Source organism: Giraffa tippelskirchi, chromosome 5 (genome assembly GCF_054371585.1).
Source record: "Giraffa tippelskirchi isolate mGirTip1 chromosome 5, T2T-mGirTip1v1.2.pri, whole genome shotgun sequence".
In the NCBI taxonomy this organism is placed as follows: Eukaryota; Metazoa; Chordata; class Mammalia; order Artiodactyla; family Giraffidae; genus Giraffa; species Giraffa tippelskirchi.
The window spans coordinates 28,716,621-28,736,283 of record NC_137279.1 but is presented as its reverse complement, the minus strand read 5'-3'; the positions used below and the strand labels follow the sequence as shown (position 1 = coordinate 28,736,283).

The following is a 19,663-nucleotide window of genomic DNA, read 5'->3' as shown; positions in this document are numbered from 1 at the left end:
AACCTAACAGGGGCAGCCTGACCTCAACTACAATCTCTGTTCGCCATCTGTAGGAAGGGAAGTCTCCAGGAGACCTGGTTTTCATTAGCAACGGTTTCCTCACTCTCGGGCAGGGTTCAGGCCCAGTTTATATCCTGTCTTTAAGATGGATGACAAGCTTCAAGATGGAGTCTCTCCTGCTTTCCTCACTCTGGCCCAAATATCCTTAGTTGTGGTATGTGGGATCTTCAATCTTCGTTGTGGCACGCACGATCTTTAGTTGCAGCATGTGGGATCCAGCCCCCTGACCAAGGGTGCAACCTGGGCCGCCTGCACTGGGAGCCTGAAGTCTTATCCACCAGACCACCAAGGAAGTCCCTCATCATCTTTTTAGATGTTTCCACTCTTATCTCTTCTTTCTCTTAAAGAATTATCTTCCATGTTTCTTTATTCACGGTTCCCTTCTGAGTTTCTGTTTCTAAATTTCTTTTATTTATAATTCTTTCCTGAGTCATTTGTGGATTTTTTATTTTGGCCACACCACACAGTCTGCGGGATCTTAGACCCCCAACCAAGGATCCAACTCTTCCTGCAGTGGAAGCGCAGAGTCCTAACCACCAGACTCTCAGGAAAGTCCCCTTTCCTAAATTTTAATCCCTCGATTCTGACTTCTTGTGATTCTGATCTGTTTGTTTTTTCACATGTTGTATTATTTTCTCAAGTCTGTTAAGCTCACTTTGAATGATCACATTGCAGTTTTCAATTCTCTTGTGTGCACATCTCTCTGGCATGTTTTACTGCCTATATGAATTTTATTCTGTTCCTTTTTTCTCTTTTAACAGCTTTATTTGTGGTTTGATCTGGGTCCTTTCTCGCTGCTCATTTTGCAAATGGTAGCTTCTCCTCAGCTTTGAGAGCCCAGTTCACACTTCCCTCCTTCGTGGCTCTGGGGTGCCCTCTTCAGTATGTGGGGGTCAGCGACTTCCTTAGGACCACCTCCTCTAAGCTCTCCCTTCTGTTTTCAGAGGATCCCAGAACCAGCTTGCTGTACCCTCCATCCACAATAGCGGCTCTTACATTTTTATCATGTTTGCCTCCGGTTTCCCTTTGTTACAGAAATAGACCATCTGCTTGCAGCAAGCGATATGCGTACCCCCTCCCTCCCCAGAGCCTCCCATTGCCAGAATCCACAGGGTCCTTCCAAATTCTGGGTGTCTGACTTTCACTACCTATTGGCATATTTATTGTTTGTATGTATTCCTGGGGCTTCCCTGGTGGCTCAGACAGTAAAGAATCTGCCTGCAATGCAGGAGACCTAAATTTACGTAAATGCAGGGTGACCAGCCGATCAAGCTGTCCAGCAAGGAGGGGTTCCCAGGATGTGAGACTTCAGCACTAATGCCAGGGGAGCCACAGGTGGATGGGGACTGGGGGGTGACACCCCACATCGGTGACATGGGTGGTGTCAGACTCCACATAGCGATCTACATCTTGCTTCTGCTTTTCTCCCCAACTCTATGGGAGTACTAGTAGGGACGTCCCTTCATGATCACAACCTTGTCATGGCAACGCGGCTTGCGTAACTCAATGAAGCTATGAACAACGCCATGCAGGGCCACCCAAGACAGGTCAAAGTGAAGAGTTCTGACAAAATATGGTTCACCAGAGGTGGGAATGGCAAGCCACTCCAGTATTTTTGCCGTGAGAAACTCATTAACAGTATGCAAAGGCAAAAGATATGACGCCAGAAGATGAGCCCCCCACATTCAAAAGTGTTCAATATGCTACTGGGGAAGAGCAGAGAAACAGCTCCAGAAAGAATGAAGCAGCTGAGCCAAAGTGGAAATGACATTCGGCTGTGGATGTATCTAGTGGTGAAAGTAAAGTCGGATGCTATAAATAACAATATTGCATAGGAACCTGGAATGTTTGGTCCATGAATCAAGGTAAATTGGATGCGGTCAAGCAGGAGATGGCAAGAATGAACATCAACATTTTAGGAATTAGTGAAATAAAATGGATAGGAATGGATAAATTTAATTCCAAGACCATTATATCTATTACTGTGGGCAAGAATCCCTTAGAAGAAATGGAGTAGCCCTCATAGTCAACAAGAGTCTGAAATACAGTACTTGGGTGCAACCTCAAAAATGACAGAATGATCTCGGTTCATTTCCAAAGCAAACCATTCAACATCACAGTAATCCAAGTCTATGCCTCAAACACTGATGCCAAAGAAGCTGAAGTTGACCAGTTCTGTGAAGCCCTACAAGACCTTCCAAAGCTAACACACACCAAAAAGATGTCCTTTTCATCACAGGAGATTGGAAAGGTAGAAAGTCAAGAGATACCTGGAGCAACGGACAAGTCTGGCCTTAGAGTACAAAATGAAGCAGGAAAAAGGCTAACAGAATTTTGTCAAGAGAACACACTGGTAATAGGAAGCATCCTTTTCCAACAACACAAGTGACGTCTCTACACATGCATATCACCAGATGGTCAATACCAAAATAAGATTGATTACATTCTTTTCAGCTGAAGATAGAGAAGCTCTGTACAGTCAGCAAAAACAAGGCCTGAAGGTGACTGTGGCTCAATCAGTTCAATTCAGTTCAGTCATGTCTGACTCTTTACGACCCTATGGACTGCAGCACTCCAGGCTTCCCTGTCTATCACTAACTCCCAGAGCTTGCTCAAACTCATGTCCATTGAGTCGGTGATGCCATCCAACCATCTCATCCTCTGTTGTCCCCTTCTCCTCCTGCCTTCAGTCTTTCCCAGCATCAGAGTCTTTTCCAAAATGAGTCCGTTCTTTGCATCAGGTGGCCAAAGTATTGGAGCTTCAGCTTCAGCATCAGTCCTTCCAAAGAATATTCAGGACTGATTTCCTTTAGGACTGACTGGTTTGATCTCCTTGCAGTCCAAGGGACTCTCGAGTCTTCACTACAGTTGAAAAGCATCAATTCTTCAGTGCTCAGCTTTCTTTATGGTCCAACTCTCACATCCATACATAACTACTGGAAAAAAACATAGCTTTGACTAGCTCAGATCATCAGCTCCTTATTGCAAAATTCAGACTTAAAAGTTGAAGAAAGTAGGGAAAACCACTAGTCCATTTAGGTATGACCTAAATCAAATCCCTATGATTATAGAGAGAAGTGACAAATAGATTCAAGGGATTAGATCTGGTAGACACAGTGCCTGAAGAACTATGGACAGAGGTTTGTAACACTGCACAGGAGGCGGTGACCAAAACCATCCAAAAGAAAAAGACATGCAGGAAGGCTAAGTGGTTTTCTGAGGAGGCTTTACAAATAGCTGAGAAAATAAGAGAAGCAAAAGGCAAAGTAGAAAGTGAAAAATATACCCAACTGAATGCAGAGTTCCAAAGCATAGCAAGGAGAGATAAGAAGGCCTTCTTAAACGAACAGTGCAAAGAAATAGAGGAAAACAATAGAATGGGAAAGACTAGAGATCTCTTCAAGAAAATTGGAGCTATCAAGGGCACATTTCTTGTAAGGATGGGCACAACAAAGGACAGAAACGATAAGGACCTAACAGAAGCAGAAGATATTAAGAAGAGGTGGCAAGAATACACAGAAGAATCATACAAAAAACACCCTAATGACCTGGATAACCATGATGATATGGTCACCTAGAGCTGGACATCATGAAGTGTGAAGTCAAGTTGGCCTTAGGAAGCATTACTATAAACAAAGCTGGTGGAGGTGATGGAATTCCAGCTGAGCTATTTCAAATCCTAAACGAGGATGCTGTTAAAGTGCTGCACTCAATATATCAGCAAATTTGGAAAACTCAGCAGTGGCCACCAGACTGGAAAAGGTCAGTTTTCATTCCAACCCTAAAGAAGAGCAATGCCAAAGAATGTTCAAACAACCAAACTGTTGCACTGATTTTTTATGCCCATAAGGTTATGCTCAAAATCCATCAACCTAGGCTTCAGCAGTATGTGAACCAAGAACTTCTGGATGTGCAAGCTGGGTTTAGAAAAGGCAAAGGAACCAGAGATCAAATTGCCAGCATTCATTGGATCATAGAGAAAGCAAGGGAATTCCAGGAAAACATCCACTTCTGCTTCATTTGTGTGGACTTTGTGTGGATCACAATAAACTGGAAAATTCTTAAAGACATGGGAATACCAGACCACCTTACCTATCTCCTGAGAAACCTGTATGTGGTTCAAGAAGAAACAGTTAGAACTGGACGTAGAACAACTGAATGGTTCAAAATTGGGAAAATTGAATACGTCAAGGTTGTATATTGTCACTCTGCTTATTTAACCTGTATGCAGAGTACATCATGCAAAATGCTGGGCTGGACAACTCAGAAGCTGGAATCAAGATTACCAGGAGAAATATCAACAATCTCAGATGTCCAAATGATACCACTCTAACGACAGAAAGTGAAGAGGAACTAAAGAGCCTCTTGATGAAAGTGAAAGAGAGTAAAAAAGCTGTCTTGTAACTCAACATTCAAAAAACTAAGATCATGGCATCTGGTCCCATCACTCATGGCAAATAGAAGGGGAAAAAGTGGAAGCAGTGACAGATTTTCTTGAGTTCCCAAATCACTGAAGACAGTGACTGCAGCCATGAAATTAAAAGATGCTTGCTTGCTCCTTAGAAGAAAAACTATGACCAACCTAGACAGCGTAGTAAAAAGCAGAGACATCATTTTGCCAATTAAGTTCCATATAGTCAAAGCTCTGATATTTCCCATAGTCATGTGCAGATGCGAGAGTTGGACCATAAAGAATGCTGAGCATCAAAGAATTGATGCTTTTCAACTGTTGTGCTGGAGAAGCCTCTTGAGAGTTCCTTGCACAGCAAAGAGATCAAACCAATCAATCCTAAAGGAAATCTACCCGGAATGTTCATTGGAAGGACTGATACTGAAGCTGAAGCTCCAATTCTTTGGCCACCAGACTCACTGGAAAAGACCCTGATGCTGGGAAAGATTGAAGGCAAAAGGAGAAGAGGGCGGGAGAAGATGGTTACATAGCATTACCAACTCGATGGACATGAATTTGAGCAAGCTCCAGGAGATAGTGGAGGACAGAGGAGCTTGGCGTACTGCAGTCCATGGGGTCGCAAAGCATCAGACATGACTTAGCAATTGAACAACAAACAACTAAGGATGTAATGTTCAACGTGCTAAATATAATTAACCCTGCTTGTATGTTATACAGGAAAGGTAAGAGAGTAAATCCTAAGTATTCTCATCACAAAGGAAAAAAAAATTTATTTATTTAGTTTTGTATCTATGTGAGATGATGTATTTTCACTAAACTTAATGTGAACATCATTTCTCAGTATATATGTCAAATCATTTTGCTGCACACCTCAGACTAATGCAGAGCTGTGTGTCAATTACATCTCAATAAATCTGGAAGAAAAAAAATTGGCAAAAAATTTAAATATATGACAGAAAAGGAAACAAAAATTGGCAATAAATATATTTTAAATGAAAAAATTAAAGCTTAAGAGCTTCCCACATGAAAGTTGTAGATGACTTCACTAATGAGTTCTTCCAAACATTTAAAGAAAACATGATGCCAATCTTAATCAGATCTTCTAGAGAACAGGAGAAGAAGGGAAACCTCACTACCCTTGGCCCATTGATGCTGCTGCCGATGGGGGTAGTTTTGATGATGATGATGATGATATGATGGTGATGGTGATGATGATTGTGGTGGTAGTGATGGTGATGATGGTGGAGATGGTGATGATGGTGGTGGTGAAGGTAATGGTGATGATGATGGTGGTGAAGATGGTGGTGATGATAATGGTGATGATGGTGATAATGACATTATGGAGGTTGAGCACATGCCCAGAGCAGGGCTGAGGCTCCCTGGAGCCTGGTCCTGGTAACTGGCACCAGCCACCTATGTAATCAGATAAAGGAAGATGGAAGCTTGCAACCAGGTTGGGAGGCCAGACACACTGCATGTCTGCCTCTGAAGTCAGAAGAACATTCCCCACAAGTTGATGGGCTCGTCTCGGTGGTTTGGGTGGGGAGAGAAACATGTAAATCACACTCAGAGATAAGCACACGTTCTCAGGAAACTTGATGGTGCTGAGTGGCAGGACCTTTTGTGTCTCAAGACAGTGAACTCAATGCCTCCAGGTCACAGGGCGACAGCCTCTAGCTAAGCCTGGGTGATTGGACTCAACAGTCTTTTTTTTTTTTTGTAATATTTCTTTACTTATATGGCTGTGCCAGGTCTTAGTTGTGGCAGGTGGGACCTTTAGTTGTAGCATGAAGGATCTCATTCCCCAACCAAGTATCAAACCTGGGCCCCTTGCATGGGGAGTGCAAAGTCTTAGCCCCTGGATCACCAGGGAAGTCCCCAGACAGCCTTTTCTCAAAGGAAAGTGGAGCAGAACATGAGAGAACCACAAGGGAGATCTTCAGAGGGACAAGCAAGAATGTAAAGGAAGGGGTTGCAGGATTGACAGACGCAAGACATGCTCCCCCAGCTGTCCCCTGTTCCCTGGTCAGTCGAGCAAGGCCAAAGCCATACCCCTCATGGGCACCTTCCTGAAGTGACTCTAAGCACCTCTTATTTTTGTATGTAATAAGGATCACATTATACACATTTATACTTTATTAATCGAGTTCTAATAATAACCTCAATGACTTCTCCACCCAGAAGGATTTTTTTTTTTTTTTTACTATTTAGAGCCTGTGCTTACAGGACACAGAAATATACACTGAAATATTTCAGCATATGAACACATTTTTGTTACAGACAAGAATGACAGGGTCATCAACATCACCTCATAAAGCATTAAAATATATGAAATTAGGGTAAAATTCTATGACAAGAGTGCCATGGGAACAGGAGTTCAAAGAAATATGGAATGTAAATTTTCTAGTGGTTAAAATACCAAATATCTGGGTTTTTTTAATGGATAATGGCAGGAATCAATTCATTATGGCATACAGATTCCCATGTTTATATTTAAAAAATAATTTATAAGTTTTATTTTTTAATTTTATTCATTTTTGGCTGTGCTGGGTCTTTGTTGTTGTGAGGGCTTTTCTCTAGTTGTGTTGCACGGGCTTCCCATTGTGGCAGCTTCTCTTGTTGCAGAGCACAGGCTCTAGGGCATGTGGACTCAGTAGTTGTGGTTCTTGGGCTCCAAAGCACAGGCTCAATAGTTATGGCATATGGACCTAGTTGCTCCACAGTATGTGGAATCTTCCTGGACTAGGGATCAAACCCATATTTCCTGCATTGACAGGTGGATTCTTTACCACTGAGCACCTAGAGAAGCTCTGTCATTTTATTTTTAAATGTCATGCATATGCTTGTGCTCAGTCATGTCCAACTCTTTGCAACTCCATGAACTGTAGCCCTCCAGGCTCCTCTGTCCATGGGATTCTCCAGGTAAGAATACTGGAGTGGATAGCCATTTCCTTCTCCTGGGGACCTTCCCAACCCAGGAATCAAACCCATGTCTCTTGCGTCTCCTGCATTGCCAGGCAGATTCTTTACCACTGAGTTATCTGGGAAGCCCTTTTAAATATCACTGAATATTTAAGGAAATAAGTCAGACACCTCCATTGCAACTTCCATTGCAACTGTTTAAACTTGTGATGAAAATTTTAACTATCCAGTTAAAATGTACACAGGGGCCTCTTCCAGGAACAGCATCTAGAGGCATTCAGGATGGTGTAACATCTGACTTACTGTCGTAGGCTGTCCTACAACACAACCTCTAACAAAACCAGGCTGTCCCAAACCCCTGGTAATAGAATTGTTTACATTTATATCAAGAAGGTTGCTGCTACTGCTAAGTCACTTCAGTCGTGTCCGACTCTGTGTGACCCCATAGACGGCAGCCCACCAGGCTCCACCGTCCCTGGGATTCTCCAGGCAAGAATACTGGAGTGGGTTGCCATTTCCTTCTCCAGTGCATGAAAGGGAAAAGTGAAAGTGAAGTCGCTCAGTCGTGTCCTACTCTTAGCGACCCCATGGACTGCAGCCTACCAGGCTCCTCCGTCCATGGGATTTTCCAGGCAAGAGTACTGGAGTGGGGTGCCATTGCCTTCTCCGCAAGAAGGTTGAGAAAGCACCAAAATCCATATGTGGTGTGTGCCCAGGCCAACTTAGAGGCGCTCATGCTGTGAGACCTAAAGTTCTCATGAGATTGTCTGAAACAAAGAAACACATCAGCTGAGCCTATGGTGGTTCCATGTGTGCTAAATGTGTCTGTGACAGGATCAAGCACGCTTTCCTTATTGAGGAGAAGATGGTTGTGAGAGTATTGAAAACATAAGCACAGAGTCAGAAAGCTAAATAAAAAATGAAGCATTTTTGAGTAATAAAAAAAAATGTGCACGGGGTAAATGGTATTTTGAAAATTTACTAAAACTCATTAATGGGGTAGGAGACTAAACCTGTGACACCTGCTGTCCTGGTTCTGGGCATCCCTGTGCTGGAAGCCACCTTGCTCAGCCCCTGGCTGAGCCACTCATGCTGTCACTTCCAGGTGCTTCAAGCTGGCATGCCGGGCCGTGGGTGTCTACCCGCCCCTGGAGCTGTCCCACTACCAGATCAAGTTTGCAGCCACCTCCTTGTACGACACATCTGTGGCCACCCTGTACGTCATCAACTCCCACCTGAGCATGAACTCACTGACCCATTCAGTGCCCCGCATTGGCTCGGAGGACGCTTTTCCCGTGGGGCCCACGTCTTTCGAGTTCCTGCTGCCCCCAGATTCGCCCATCACCATCTCACCCCTGGTGGGCACCGTGTGGCCAGGAAAAGTAGGTGTGAGCCCCACAGGTGGGCTGTGGGCGGGGGGGACCATCCCAGGGTGCCTGGCTCTGCTCACCCTGGACTACGGTGGTTCAACCAGACAACAGATGGTAGAGATCAACCTGGATCCTCGTAAGAGCTAAGTGGGCCCTCCTACCTACCCTCTACCCAGCCCAGCCTGGCCCCAGAGGCGGGAACCCAAAGGCAGCTGACCCCACAGGCCCCTGGCTGGGGGCTCCATCAGTTCAGACCAAGCAAGGGTGTGCAGCCCTGGATGTCACAGAAGATGGTCACAAAGGCTGCACAGCACCTGGTCACCAGGAGCACAGGGTTTCCCACCTCTGCTTCTCCTGATGAAGCAGAAAGAGCCAGGCCTCAAGGCAGGGACTCCCTGGGGCCCTCACAGCATCTCTGAGCTTACTTCCATGCCTTCATGTGTGGGGGTGACAGCCACTGTGAGGGGACTGAGTGAGGATGGGCAGGGACATGCAGGCCCTGCAGTCACAGAAACGCATCGTAATAAAGTGAGCAAATTAGGCTTGAGAAATGGTTCTCTTCTCCAAAGAGGTTACTGCAGCTGTTAAGAGCTTCCCCCTCGCTCCCTTGCTGTACTGAGCATGGGGGAGGCTGTGGTGAGGGAGCCCTTGTGGGGCCCAGGGCCATTCTAGGGGTAGGCTGCCATTCCCCTCATGGGGACAGATGGGGGTGCAGGGACCACCCCCAGGTCCCTGAACATGAACCTTCCCTTCTCATTCATGCCCTGTGGGCCACTACCCACCGCAGGCAGTGTGCCGGGTCCATCACAGGGACCCTCAGCCCACATGGTGCAGGGGCCTGGTGATCATGCCTGCAGCCACCCAGCTTCCAGGGACAGAGATCAGGCAGGACCTCCCAGGAGGGCTCTTCTAAACTAAGACCCCAACATGTCCAAGAGCATGAACCTTTTCCCCCACAGAGGTGCCTGGTCCGAGTAGCCTTCCAGCCAGTGCTGCCCAGCGAGCTGATCCACCAGGAGGCCTTCCAGGCCCTGAGCAGAAAAGCTGAGACCAAATCGGTGCGTGGTGGGGAGGAGGCCAGGGGGCTTGGGGCTGCCCGCTTTGCACGAGGCCCTTGCACAAAGGCTTGGGAACAAACACCCCCACCCTGCCTTGAGGTTGGGGGCGCCCAGGGTTGGGGGGCAGGAGCCCTGGGAACACTTTGCTGGAGCACTATGTGTGTTTTAAGAGGTTAGCACTTTTTCTTGGCAAGGCCCCTCCCTCCTCTCTTGAGAGCATCACCAGGCAAGGAAGAGCCCCAGACCCTGGTCCCATGTTCTGGGAGGGTGGGCCAGGTCCTCTGCACTGCTCAGCAGGGGCTTGTGGTTACAGTGAAGGGGAACAGACAAGACATCAAAGGGCCTGTGAACCTGAGGAAGTTCAGGCCTGGAGAAGCAGCTGCCCCGGGCTCCTGCTCAGAAGGGGCATCCAACACAGCTGGGCAGTCATGGCCCAGAGCCCCGCCCACCCACTGCTGCCCTGGAGATGCAGAGGCCCCCTGCAGTTCCTCCTCAGCGTCCAAGCGCCCCTGTTATCACAGCACACGCCGAAGGAAGGGGCACATGCCTTCAGCCTGCCAGAGGGCAGCAAGGCATGAGAGCAGGGCACAAGGGCGAGAACCCCCATTTCAGCCAGCCCCTCTGCCTCACCTTGTGCCTCCCTTCCTGACGGGGAAGGCAGACACTGGGGGTGGTGCATGAGCCCACAGGGATCTCTGCACCTGTCATCGGTCTCCCTTAAGGAGCTGCTTGGGGCCTGGGTCCTGGGTTCCTGCCCTGGGCAGTCTGCCAGCCCAGCAGAGTCCCAAGGGCAGCACCACAGCCAGCCTCCTCCTGGCAGTCCCAAAAGGAGACAGTCACCCAGAGGAAGGACCAGCGGAGACAGTCTTTCTCCATTCTGCGGCTGCAGAACCAAGACCGGCTGCTCCGGGCCTCAACCTCCCAGTTCCCGGAGCTGCAGAAGGAGGACCTTGCATCCAGGTGGGCCCGAGAGAAGGCTGCCCCCGCCTGCTGCCCCACAGAGATGTCCCCCTATGCTCTAGGGCCTTATGACTGCAAGTCCAGAGCGTGGCTGGCTTCAGGCACAGCTGGAACCAGGAGCTGCCTTGAGGCCCCTCAGGTTCTGCTGTCCTGGGTATCTGCTCACCTCAGTTCCCCTGGGCCCAGGGCCCCTGTGAAAAGTCTCAGTGCAGGGGCTGGGGGATGCTGAGCCCCTGACCCCCATGTTCCCAGGTCAGCAGCCCAGCCTCCCCAGCTGCCACATGAGCTCCAGGCAGCTCTGACAGGCTTGAGCCACTTGTCAGCCCTGGACCCTTGCTATGGCTCCAGGAACTCGGTTGTCTGGTGGTGCCTGACAGGTACCCTGGGAGAGGAGAGGCCCCCACAGGGACCAGGGAAGGGATGCAAAAGCCAGCTGGTCAGACAAAACTGTGACAACCACAGCCTGGGCCATAGCGTGGCCCCCAGGCTGCCACCCCAACCACCCCGTACCCTCTGGCCCAGGGCCCTGGGAAGCAGGTGTGGCCTACGGAGCCCTCCATGGAGGGCAGGGTGCAGCCTCCTGGGTGCTGGGGGCAGTGTGGGGACAGGACATGAGTGCACTTGCCGGTTCTGTTCCAGCTCTCAAGAGTACCAGTCGGCACAGGCCTCCCTGACCAGGTCTTTCCAGGGGAAGTTTGACAAGTTTGTGGTTCCCTGTGTTGTTGCCAGTGGCGACACCAAAGACAGAAAGGGGACAGAACCGCTGAGCTTCAGGTGCGGTGCTCTGGGCAGGGAGGGCGGGGTGGTGACTCTCCCTGCCAACAGCCCCCCAGATCCCAGTGGGGCCAGCTCAGGGTCTGGCTGGGAGGGCAGGGCACATGGTCCCTGCCCTGCCCTCAGCAAATCCCTCCCCACCATTCCCAGTCCCCACAACACACTGTACCTGGAGCTGTGGTGTCCAGCGGTGGCGCCGTCTATCGTGGTGACATCCGACAAAGGCAAGACCACCGTTAACTTCGGCGACATTGCCACAGGTGTGTCCTGATTGGAGCCCAGCCCGCGTGCACACCCCCACCCACAGGGATCCAGGCACCCTTCTTTTCATCTGGGCTCCCACATCCACCCGCAGGCCTGGGGCTGTGACCTGACCCCCCATTTCAGGACACCGGGGCATGAAGAAGGTCTCCATCCAGAACATCTCCCCAGAGGATCTTGACGTATCCTGCCTACACCGCCCAGGCAGCTTGTAGCAGGGGCGGGGGCGGGGAGACGGGTAGGGGCAGAGAGAAGGGAACTGTGAAGGGCTGAGGCCCCATTCTCACCCATTCCTTGACGCCGGGCCCTCAGCTGGAGTACTCCGTGCTGAACCCGGATGGCCCCTTCGTCCTGCTGAACCCCACCATCAGGCTGCCCTCCGGCGAGACCCAGGTCCTAGATCTGTCCTTCTCCCCGCGTGAGAGTGTCGTGGTGAGTCCCAGCCCACCCGAGCCCCATTGCAGCCCTACTCCCCACTCTGCATGCCGTCCAGCACTCTGGGTCTTGGAGTCACTGGTCCTCCTGGGCCCTGGCCTCTCCCTGGAAGGAGGAGGAGGTGGTGGCCAGGGAGCTCCAAGCCATCTCAGGTCCCCCACTCCCTGACCCAGCTGTTCCAAGACAGAGCTCCCACATCTGCCTCTGCCAGGGTCTGTTTCATGCTAAGGGACGTGGTCTCTGCAGGCCCAAGAAACACTGGACATCATCACCAAGAAAGGTACACTCTCCCTGGCCCTCATGGGCACGGGTGTGGCATCCACGATAACGTGCTCCATTGAAGGTAATGTCCTCAACATGGGCTACGTGATCGCCAGAGAGTCTGTCTCCTCGGGCTTCAAGGTAAAGCATGTGTCGCGGGGCCTGATGCCGCCCATTGCCTGGGAGAGGTTCCCAGGAGGGGTCCACGCCCCCTCAGTCAGGGAGCCAGCAGAGCCACAGGCCACTCCCACCACCACTCCCACCCCCCCCAGCAGCTGTCACTCCACTGGCCCCTCCAGCCAGTGGGGAGGGGGTGCTGAGGACGCCCCTCCCTCCGCCCCTCCGCTGCTGCCCAGGCCTTCTCACTGCTCCCATCTTTCTGCCCCAGGGCCTCTGCATGGGATGGGGGCCATCCCCCTGCAAGGGGGTGTGTGGCCTCCTACCCCCATGCAGGCAGGCAGGCCTGGCTTTTTCTGCTCCCCCGCATCTGAGGTGGCCTTGGGCTGAAGTTGCCAATGGGACTCCTGTTTCTTTACTTAGCGTAGTCCAGGTTCTGACAGCAGACCCCAGGGCCCAATTCCATGGGGTATTTTACAGAGGGATGTGGTGTTCTCCCGGGAAGAGGGGGAGGCAGGAGAGAACTGGGGTGGGATGCTGGTTCAGCTGAAGGCTAGCCTGAGCCTGACGGGGCAGGAGGGGGCTGAGACCTGGTGGCAGCGGCCTGCTCCCTGCCTGGCCAGCCCGGCTGCCCCAGTGACTGGGCCTTGCTTCCCACAGCTGCAGAACAACTCCCCGCTGCCCATCAAGTTCTCCATGCAGCTGGACAGCCTCTCCTCCAGGATCGGAGACCAGCACCGCCTGCCACAGTTCCTGGCCTCGCCGGACCAGAGGACGGAAATCGTGGGTGAGCTGGCCAGCTGGGGGGACCATGTGGGCCATGGACGGGGGGTGGCCGGGGGGCGCTGGGTGCTGCAAGGGGATCAGAACAAGCCTGGCCGCCTTGCCCCTAGGCACGCAGAACTACAGTGGCCAGAGCGTGTTCAGCGTGGTCCCGGTCGAGGGCATCATGGAGCCCGGCAAGGCTCAGGACTTCACTGTGACCTTCAGCCCAGACCACGAGAGCCTGTACTTCTCTGACAGGCTGCAGGTCGTTCTCTTTGAAAAGGTAGAACTCCAACCCAGCCTGGACCCCTCCTCCCCACCCACATGTCCTCTTGTCCAAGCCCCTCAGCTGCCTGAGCAGCCCCACATTGGAGCTTGGTGCCTGAGGGGCTCCACATCAGGTTGGGGGTCATCAGGTGGAGAGACCAACGTCTGGGGTCCCACAGGCCCACATCACAGCCCCGCCCCCTCCCAGAGCCCCACATGCAGGGTCACAAACCGCTGTGCTCCTGCTCCCAGAAAGTGTCCCACCACATCCTCCTGAAGGGTGCAGCCCGCGAGCACATGATGTTTGTGGAGGGCGGAGACCCCTTGGACGTGCCCGTAGAGTCCCTGACCGTGATCCCTGCCTTTGACCTGGAGCACAGAGAGGGTGAGCCCTCTGAGGGCACAGAGCCCCGAGGTGGGCAGGGTGGCAGAAGAAGACCCTCAGCCCTTGGAGTCTGCAGGGAGGGCAGGCATTCCTGGCCCATCCCCCACAGGTGGGGGCAGGGCTAGTGGGCCAGCCCTGCTCAGAGGACCCCTGCCTGACCCCGGGCACCCCCGCACTCCCTCTGCGGCACCCCCACCCCCGAGACCCCCGCCAGGCCCTCCCTCTCCAGAAACTGAGGAGCTAAAGCCCATCCTGGTGACCCTGGACTACACCCAGCTGGACCCAGACACGCAAGCCCCACCTGCCACCCGAGAACTGCAAGTGGGCTGCATCCGGACTACCCAGCTGTCCGCAAAGAAGGTGACCACAGCACTGCCCTGGCCTCCCTGGCACCTCTGCAGCCACCACTGCCCGGGAAGCTTGGGCCCCTGCTGGCCTTCCCTCTCTGTAGTTGTGGGGTGGGCAGCCTACTGGTCAGGGCCAGGGGAAGGGGTGCTGGTTCCCGGGAGCTGTGCCCGCCCGCCTGCCTGCTGACAGCACCAATGCCCGCAGACTGTTGAGTTCAGCATGGACAACATCGCAGCCCTGCAGCACAAGGGCTTCACCATCGAGCCCTCCAAAGGCTCTGTGGAGCGTGGCCAGACCAAGGCCATCAGCATCTCCTGGATGCCACCCATCAACTTTGATGTGAGTGCCTTCAAGGGAGCCTGCCCCCCCAGGAGAGGGCTGGGGGGCCTGGGCGGGTGAGGTGGGCAGTGCCGCCAAGAGAAAACACATGCCTGCTGCGCCCCCTGACTGAGAATCCCCCTCTGTTCCCACCTCTCCCTTTCCAGCCGGACCACCCACTCGTGGCATCGGCCCTGCTGCAGCTTAGGGGGGATGTGAAGGAGACCTACAAGGTCCTCTTTGTAGCCCAGGTGGTAACCAGCCCCTGAGGCCACAGGAGTCTCTCCACAGAGTCCCCTGATCTTCCTGCCACCCTCGAAGCCCTCCCCTGGTCTGTGGACCAGGCCAAACCACCCAGGGGCCTGGGACCTGGGCAGTTTCAAAAGGGCAGTCTCCTGCATGGCCCCCCGGGGCACTCCTGCTGTCCTGGCTCCAGCTCCCGTTCCAGCCCCATGTTAGAACCAGCGAAGAGGCCAGTCCCGACCACAGCCTGCTCCCAGCCTGAGCCCTGCGGGTCCCCAGCCCCACCAGCACCCACACAGCCTTTCGAGGTCCTGGTGGGGAGCAGCTGCCCCCACAGACCTGTCAATAAACCCTGTGTGAATCTGTGCCTCCATGCCTGCAGTGTGGGCTGCAGTGAGCAGGTGGGCCCACGGGGAGGAGCCCTGGGGGGCTGCCCCTGCCCCACACACAAGTCAGCCCATAAAACAATGAACTCAGCCTGGACAACTAGAGGGGCTTCCTGAGCCCTGGGGAAACGGCTGGTGGGGGGTAGGGGTGGAGTTGAGGCCAACCCACACCTGGAGAGGCCAGTGAGCAGGGTGGGGGCTGCAGACTCCAAAGTCGAGGCAGCCCCTTAGCCCCCCGCTGCTCCCAAGTCTCCGAGGCCCCAAGCAAGGAGTGAGCCCTCACTGCATCCTCCCTCACGGCCCAGTCAGGGTCCAGGGGGAGGCCCACCTGTCAGTGTGGTTTTCCACTGTTCTGAAGTGAGTCCAGGCTCAGCCTTCTGGGTCCTGACCAGCTCTTCAAGGGAGAAGCCCCCTCTCCCAGCCCATGAGACCTTGCTGGGAGCTCAGAACTGAGCCTGCACCAGCCCCTGCCTTCTAGAGAGTGGCAGGGTAGACATTGTCCCCACAGAGCTCACCCAGCCAGGCTCCCTGTATACAGCCCAGCATGCCCAGCCTGTGCCAGCCCTAGGCGACCAAACGCAGCCTTCCCTGGCAGGAGTGGAGGGCCAGCTGCATCCAAGGCTTCTCCTGGGCACAGGCCTCAGGACACCAGCCTGGAGTCCTCATCCTACTTCCTCGGTGCCCTTGGCATCTGGAAGTCTGCCCTCTCCCTAACCCTGAGCCCACAACGGTGGCCTCAGAACAGCCTATTGTGGGACTTCTGTCTAGTGGGCAGATCCTCACCAGGCTGCTGCTCACCAGATGGGAGAGAAACCCAGGTCCTGCAGCTAGGTCAGGCCCCAAAGGAGTCCTCCCTGCAGGGCACTGCCCCACCTCCTCCTCGGGTAGGCCCCTCTCTTCTAAACACTGGCCTGGCTCTTGGGATTTAGAACCAGCGGTCCTTGGCATTTACTGGCCTAGGTCTTGCCTGCACTCCTGCATGCTGGCTGCAATTCTCCCCATCCTTCTTCCCACTCCTGAGCCAGGAGCCTGGCTGGAGCAGGGTGAGCTGGGGGCCACCGTACAGCCTGGAGGCACAGGACAGCTTCAGGACAGAGCCTGGGCAGAGATCATGCAACCGGCAAGTGCAGGCAGGATAGAGTCAAGCTGAGGAGGTGAAAGTGAAAGTTGCTCAGTCGTGTCCCACTCTTTGCAACCCCATGGACTATACAGTCCATGGAATTCTCCAGGACAGAATACTGGAGTGTGTAGCCTTTCCCTTCGCCAGGGAATCTAACCAGGGTCTCCTGCATTGCAGGCGAATTCTTTGCCAACTGAGCTATCAGGGGAGCCCAAGAGGAGGAGGCCCTGCCCTCAAAGAACTGCAGTCAGTTCCCCTCCAGGGAGTAGACGCTTGAGGAACGTGTCCTGACTGCAGTAAAGAAAGACACACAGGGCAGCTTCCTCTCCCTCCCTCCTCAGACAAGGCCCCTTGCCATGCGGACCGATTCCCTTAGCCTGACCGCCCAACGGAGGAGCAGAGGGCAGAGGGCAGCAAGCATGCACAATTATTGTCGTTGAACTATGCTCTCGGAATGCCCCAGCGTCTTGACTGCTGCAACCCTTACCTTGAGCACCCGGGTGTGTGAGAGGCGTGGCCGCCACCCTCCGAGGCCACACTCAGGCACAACTATCCATGGGACGCCTCCGTCCACCCTGAGCCGGACTGCAGGACGCCAAAGGGCAAGACCGCCCGCCACCCCGTGACCCTATGCTAGGGAAACAAGGAGGGGACGGACCTGGTGAGAGGACCAAGGGACGGGAATTACGTGGGCGGGGCCCTGAAGTGGCCAAGGGCCTGCGGTGAGCCAAGCCCGTCAGGGGCGGGGCCTCTAGAGGGCGCGGCTGATCTTGGGCGGAGGGTTAGGACGGGGACCTGGGCGTGGCTACAAGGCCAACCCTCCAATGGACGCAGTCTCTGGAGGGCGGGGTTTGCGCTGGGAGCGGCCCAGGGGCGTGGCCCTCATAAAGCCACCTGGTCTCCCGGCTCGCTACTTCTGTCGGCGCCTAGCATGTTCTCGTCGGCGCTAGCCGTCCGCGGGCTCCTGCTGTTGCCGCCACTCCTGCCGCTGCCGCAGGTGGGTCGCGGGGTGCTCGGCTCCGGCACCGCGGGGCGGGTCTGCGCTCGTCGCGCCCTGGCCCGGGCTCACTCGTGTCCCCGCAGGTGGCGCTGGGTTTCGCGGAAGGCAGCTGCGACCCCTCGGACCAGTAAGTTGGGGGCGGGGGAGCGGGGATGCGGCGAGAAGGGTTGGGCAGAGGGAGGGAGCGGGGGTGGAGGGGACCCGGGGTCCTCCCGCGGGGAGACTCGGGCGGGACGGTGGGCCGGGCCTTTCCCCACCGGTTCCAGGTGCCGCCGTCCCACAGGTGCCCGCCCCAGGCCCGCTGGAGCAGCCTGTGGCACGTGGGGTAAGTGGAGGGCGCAGCGCGCAGCTGGGTACGACGGTCCTCCCCTGGGCTAGTCCCACCAGACCCTCACCAATTTGGCTCCACGGCTGAGGAGTCACCAGCACTGTCCCCGTCCTGGGCCACTGGCAGGAAGGTTCTGAGGCCCCCAGCAGCCTGGCAGAGGGATCCCAGGTTCCTCCCCCAGCACCCAGGCAACATCTGGCATGGGTCCTGCCTGAGTTCCTCATGGCTGGGGACACCCCTGGGCCCTTGACTGACTTCCCTTGGTAGCTCACTTCCCATTCCCTCACTCCTCGTCCCTGTAGGAGGCCCCTTGAACATGGTCATTGGTCTGAGCGCGGGACTCTGTAGCTAGCCTGGAGCAGTGTGTCCTAGGAAGGAGCCCAAGGCCACTTGTGGCCAACCCTGGAAAGACAGCCAGGGCAGGCCCAGCAGCAGGAGGCCAGGCCAAGCGAGATCCTCTGGCCTGGAGAGGCAGTCCTGGTTCTCTTTTATCCTGTGCATTGCCTTGTCTGTGACTGCCCCCAGGGAACAGGTGCCTAGAGACCTGGGGGCAGTCTAGTGGTAGGGGTCTTGCTCCTCCCTGCCCAGGCTTATCCTGCTCACTGCCCTCCTGCTGCTGCTCTGTGGGGTCTCGGCCAGCTGTGTCCGGTTCTGCCACCTCCGGAAACGGGCACACACGCAGCCACACCTGCCGCCGGCACCTGAGCCCTGTGACCTGACAGCCATCCCCATGGACAGTGACAGCCCAGTGCACAGCACTGTGACCTGTGAGTGCTGGCACACCTCTCCTGGTGGCCCACCAGCCTGTAGGGGTGGCAGGGGACCGGTGAGGGCCAGGCCCACCCCCATAAACCCATCCTGGGTCCCTGCAGCCTACAGCTCCGTGCAGTACCCGCTGGGGATGCAGCTACCCCTGCCCTTCGGGGAGCTGGACCTCGACTTCACGACTCCTCCGGCCTACAGCCTGTACGCCCCTGAGCCGCTGCCTTCCTATGAGGAGGCCATCATGATGAAGACCAGACAGGAGGAGCCACCCCCCTCCCTGTAACCCAGCCTCCCCTGGGGCCTCGTGCCTCAAGACCTCTCCAGGGCTCCAGGAGCCAGGCCCCAATGCCCAGCACCCCTGGCTGTGGCCCTGGTGCCCCGCAGAGGGAGCAGGAAAGCTCTCCCAAGCCTCCCAGTGCCACCGGCCACTCTGTGCTCACAGGAGACTGTGCAAGGGCACCCAGCCCATCCCCACCATCCTTTTCCCAGGAAGGCCAGCCATCCAGCACATTGCTGCAGCCCTGGACTCGCTGCTATGTAACACTGGACAGCCAAGCTGGCTGGCCGTGTGTTGGCCACACACACACACACACATACACACACAGGCTGTTACATCCAGCCCTGGCCCCTAGCCCAGCCCCAGCAGGCCCTCAGCCCAGAGGAGGCCCCACAGGCCTAAGCCTCAGGGCTCAGGGCTTGCTGTGATGTCTGCAGCTTCTCAGAGAGGAAATAAAGTTTGTATCTAAGTGATCTCCTCATGGAGGAAAGGGCTCCGGGAGGGGCCCTTGGGCAGCGCCTCCCAGGGCCAAGGGCAGGGTATGTGGTCCTCGACCTAGGCCCAGCCTGGCCTTCCGACTGGTGTCCAGAGCCCAGGGCTGGGCTGTGGGCAGTGTCAGGTGTCCCACAAAAGTGACGGGCCAAGTGCCATGGTCGACTCAGGAGAACCCTCTACCTTCTCCAGACCCACAGCTTTGCAGCCCCTTCTTTCCAGCCTGGGGACAGTGAGGCACACATGAGTCTGGCTGGAGCACTTATTGGCTGCGGAACTGGGGTGGGGTGGACAGTAGTGGGTAGTAGGCTTCTGCCGGCAATCTTCAGTCATCATGCCA

At 54.5% G+C, this 19,663-nt stretch overlaps 2 protein-coding genes and 1 pseudogene across 20 annotated transcripts in view; all 3 read left to right on the top strand.

Moving 5' to 3' along the window:
- Nucleotides 1-17,122, top strand: part of CFAP74 (cilia and flagella associated protein 74) — an 85,521-nt gene extending 68,399 nt beyond the window's left edge. For 5 of the 19 annotated variants that reach the window (XM_081488374.1, XM_081488369.1, XM_081488377.1 and 2 more), the window contains exons 27-40: nucleotides 8,499-8,775; nucleotides 9,723-9,821; nucleotides 10,642-10,781; nucleotides 11,421-11,555; nucleotides 11,706-11,815; nucleotides 11,943-11,998; nucleotides 12,129-12,248; nucleotides 12,498-12,653; nucleotides 13,290-13,416; nucleotides 13,523-13,677; nucleotides 13,941-14,046; nucleotides 14,276-14,406; nucleotides 14,599-14,733; nucleotides 14,880-15,328. In XM_081488374.1, coding sequence (XP_081344500.1) covers nucleotides 8,499-8,775; nucleotides 9,723-9,821; nucleotides 10,642-10,781; nucleotides 11,421-11,555; nucleotides 11,706-11,815; nucleotides 11,943-11,998; nucleotides 12,129-12,248; nucleotides 12,498-12,653; nucleotides 13,290-13,416; nucleotides 13,523-13,677; nucleotides 13,941-14,046; nucleotides 14,276-14,406; nucleotides 14,599-14,733; nucleotides 14,880-14,981 — 1,849 coding nt within the window. In that variant the 3' untranslated portion in view covers nucleotides 14,982-15,328. Of the gene's footprint in view, nucleotides 1-8,498; nucleotides 8,776-9,722; nucleotides 9,822-10,641; nucleotides 10,782-11,420; nucleotides 11,556-11,705; nucleotides 11,816-11,942; nucleotides 11,999-12,128; nucleotides 12,249-12,462; nucleotides 13,099-13,289; nucleotides 13,417-13,522; nucleotides 13,678-13,913; nucleotides 14,047-14,260; nucleotides 14,407-14,598; nucleotides 14,734-14,879; nucleotides 15,329-16,802 lie in introns of those variants that run through there. The other 14 variants (XM_081488372.1, XM_081488365.1, XM_081488376.1 and 11 more) reach the window with 8 other exon arrangements.
- Nucleotides 7,676-8,309, top strand: LOC145505686 (large ribosomal subunit protein eL34-like; annotated as a pseudogene).
- Nucleotides 17,123-17,373: 251 nt separating the features above from the next.
- Nucleotides 17,374-19,304, top strand: TMEM52 (transmembrane protein 52). The gene is given in 6 exon segments (XM_081488378.1): nucleotides 17,374-17,458; nucleotides 17,545-17,588; nucleotides 17,745-17,786; nucleotides 18,378-18,556; nucleotides 18,662-18,842; nucleotides 18,844-19,304. Coding segments are annotated over 6 exon segments (855 nt in total). The 5' UTR covers nucleotides 17,374-17,392; the 3' UTR covers nucleotides 19,187-19,304.
- The last annotated feature ends 359 nt before the right edge of the window (nucleotides 19,305-19,663 follow it).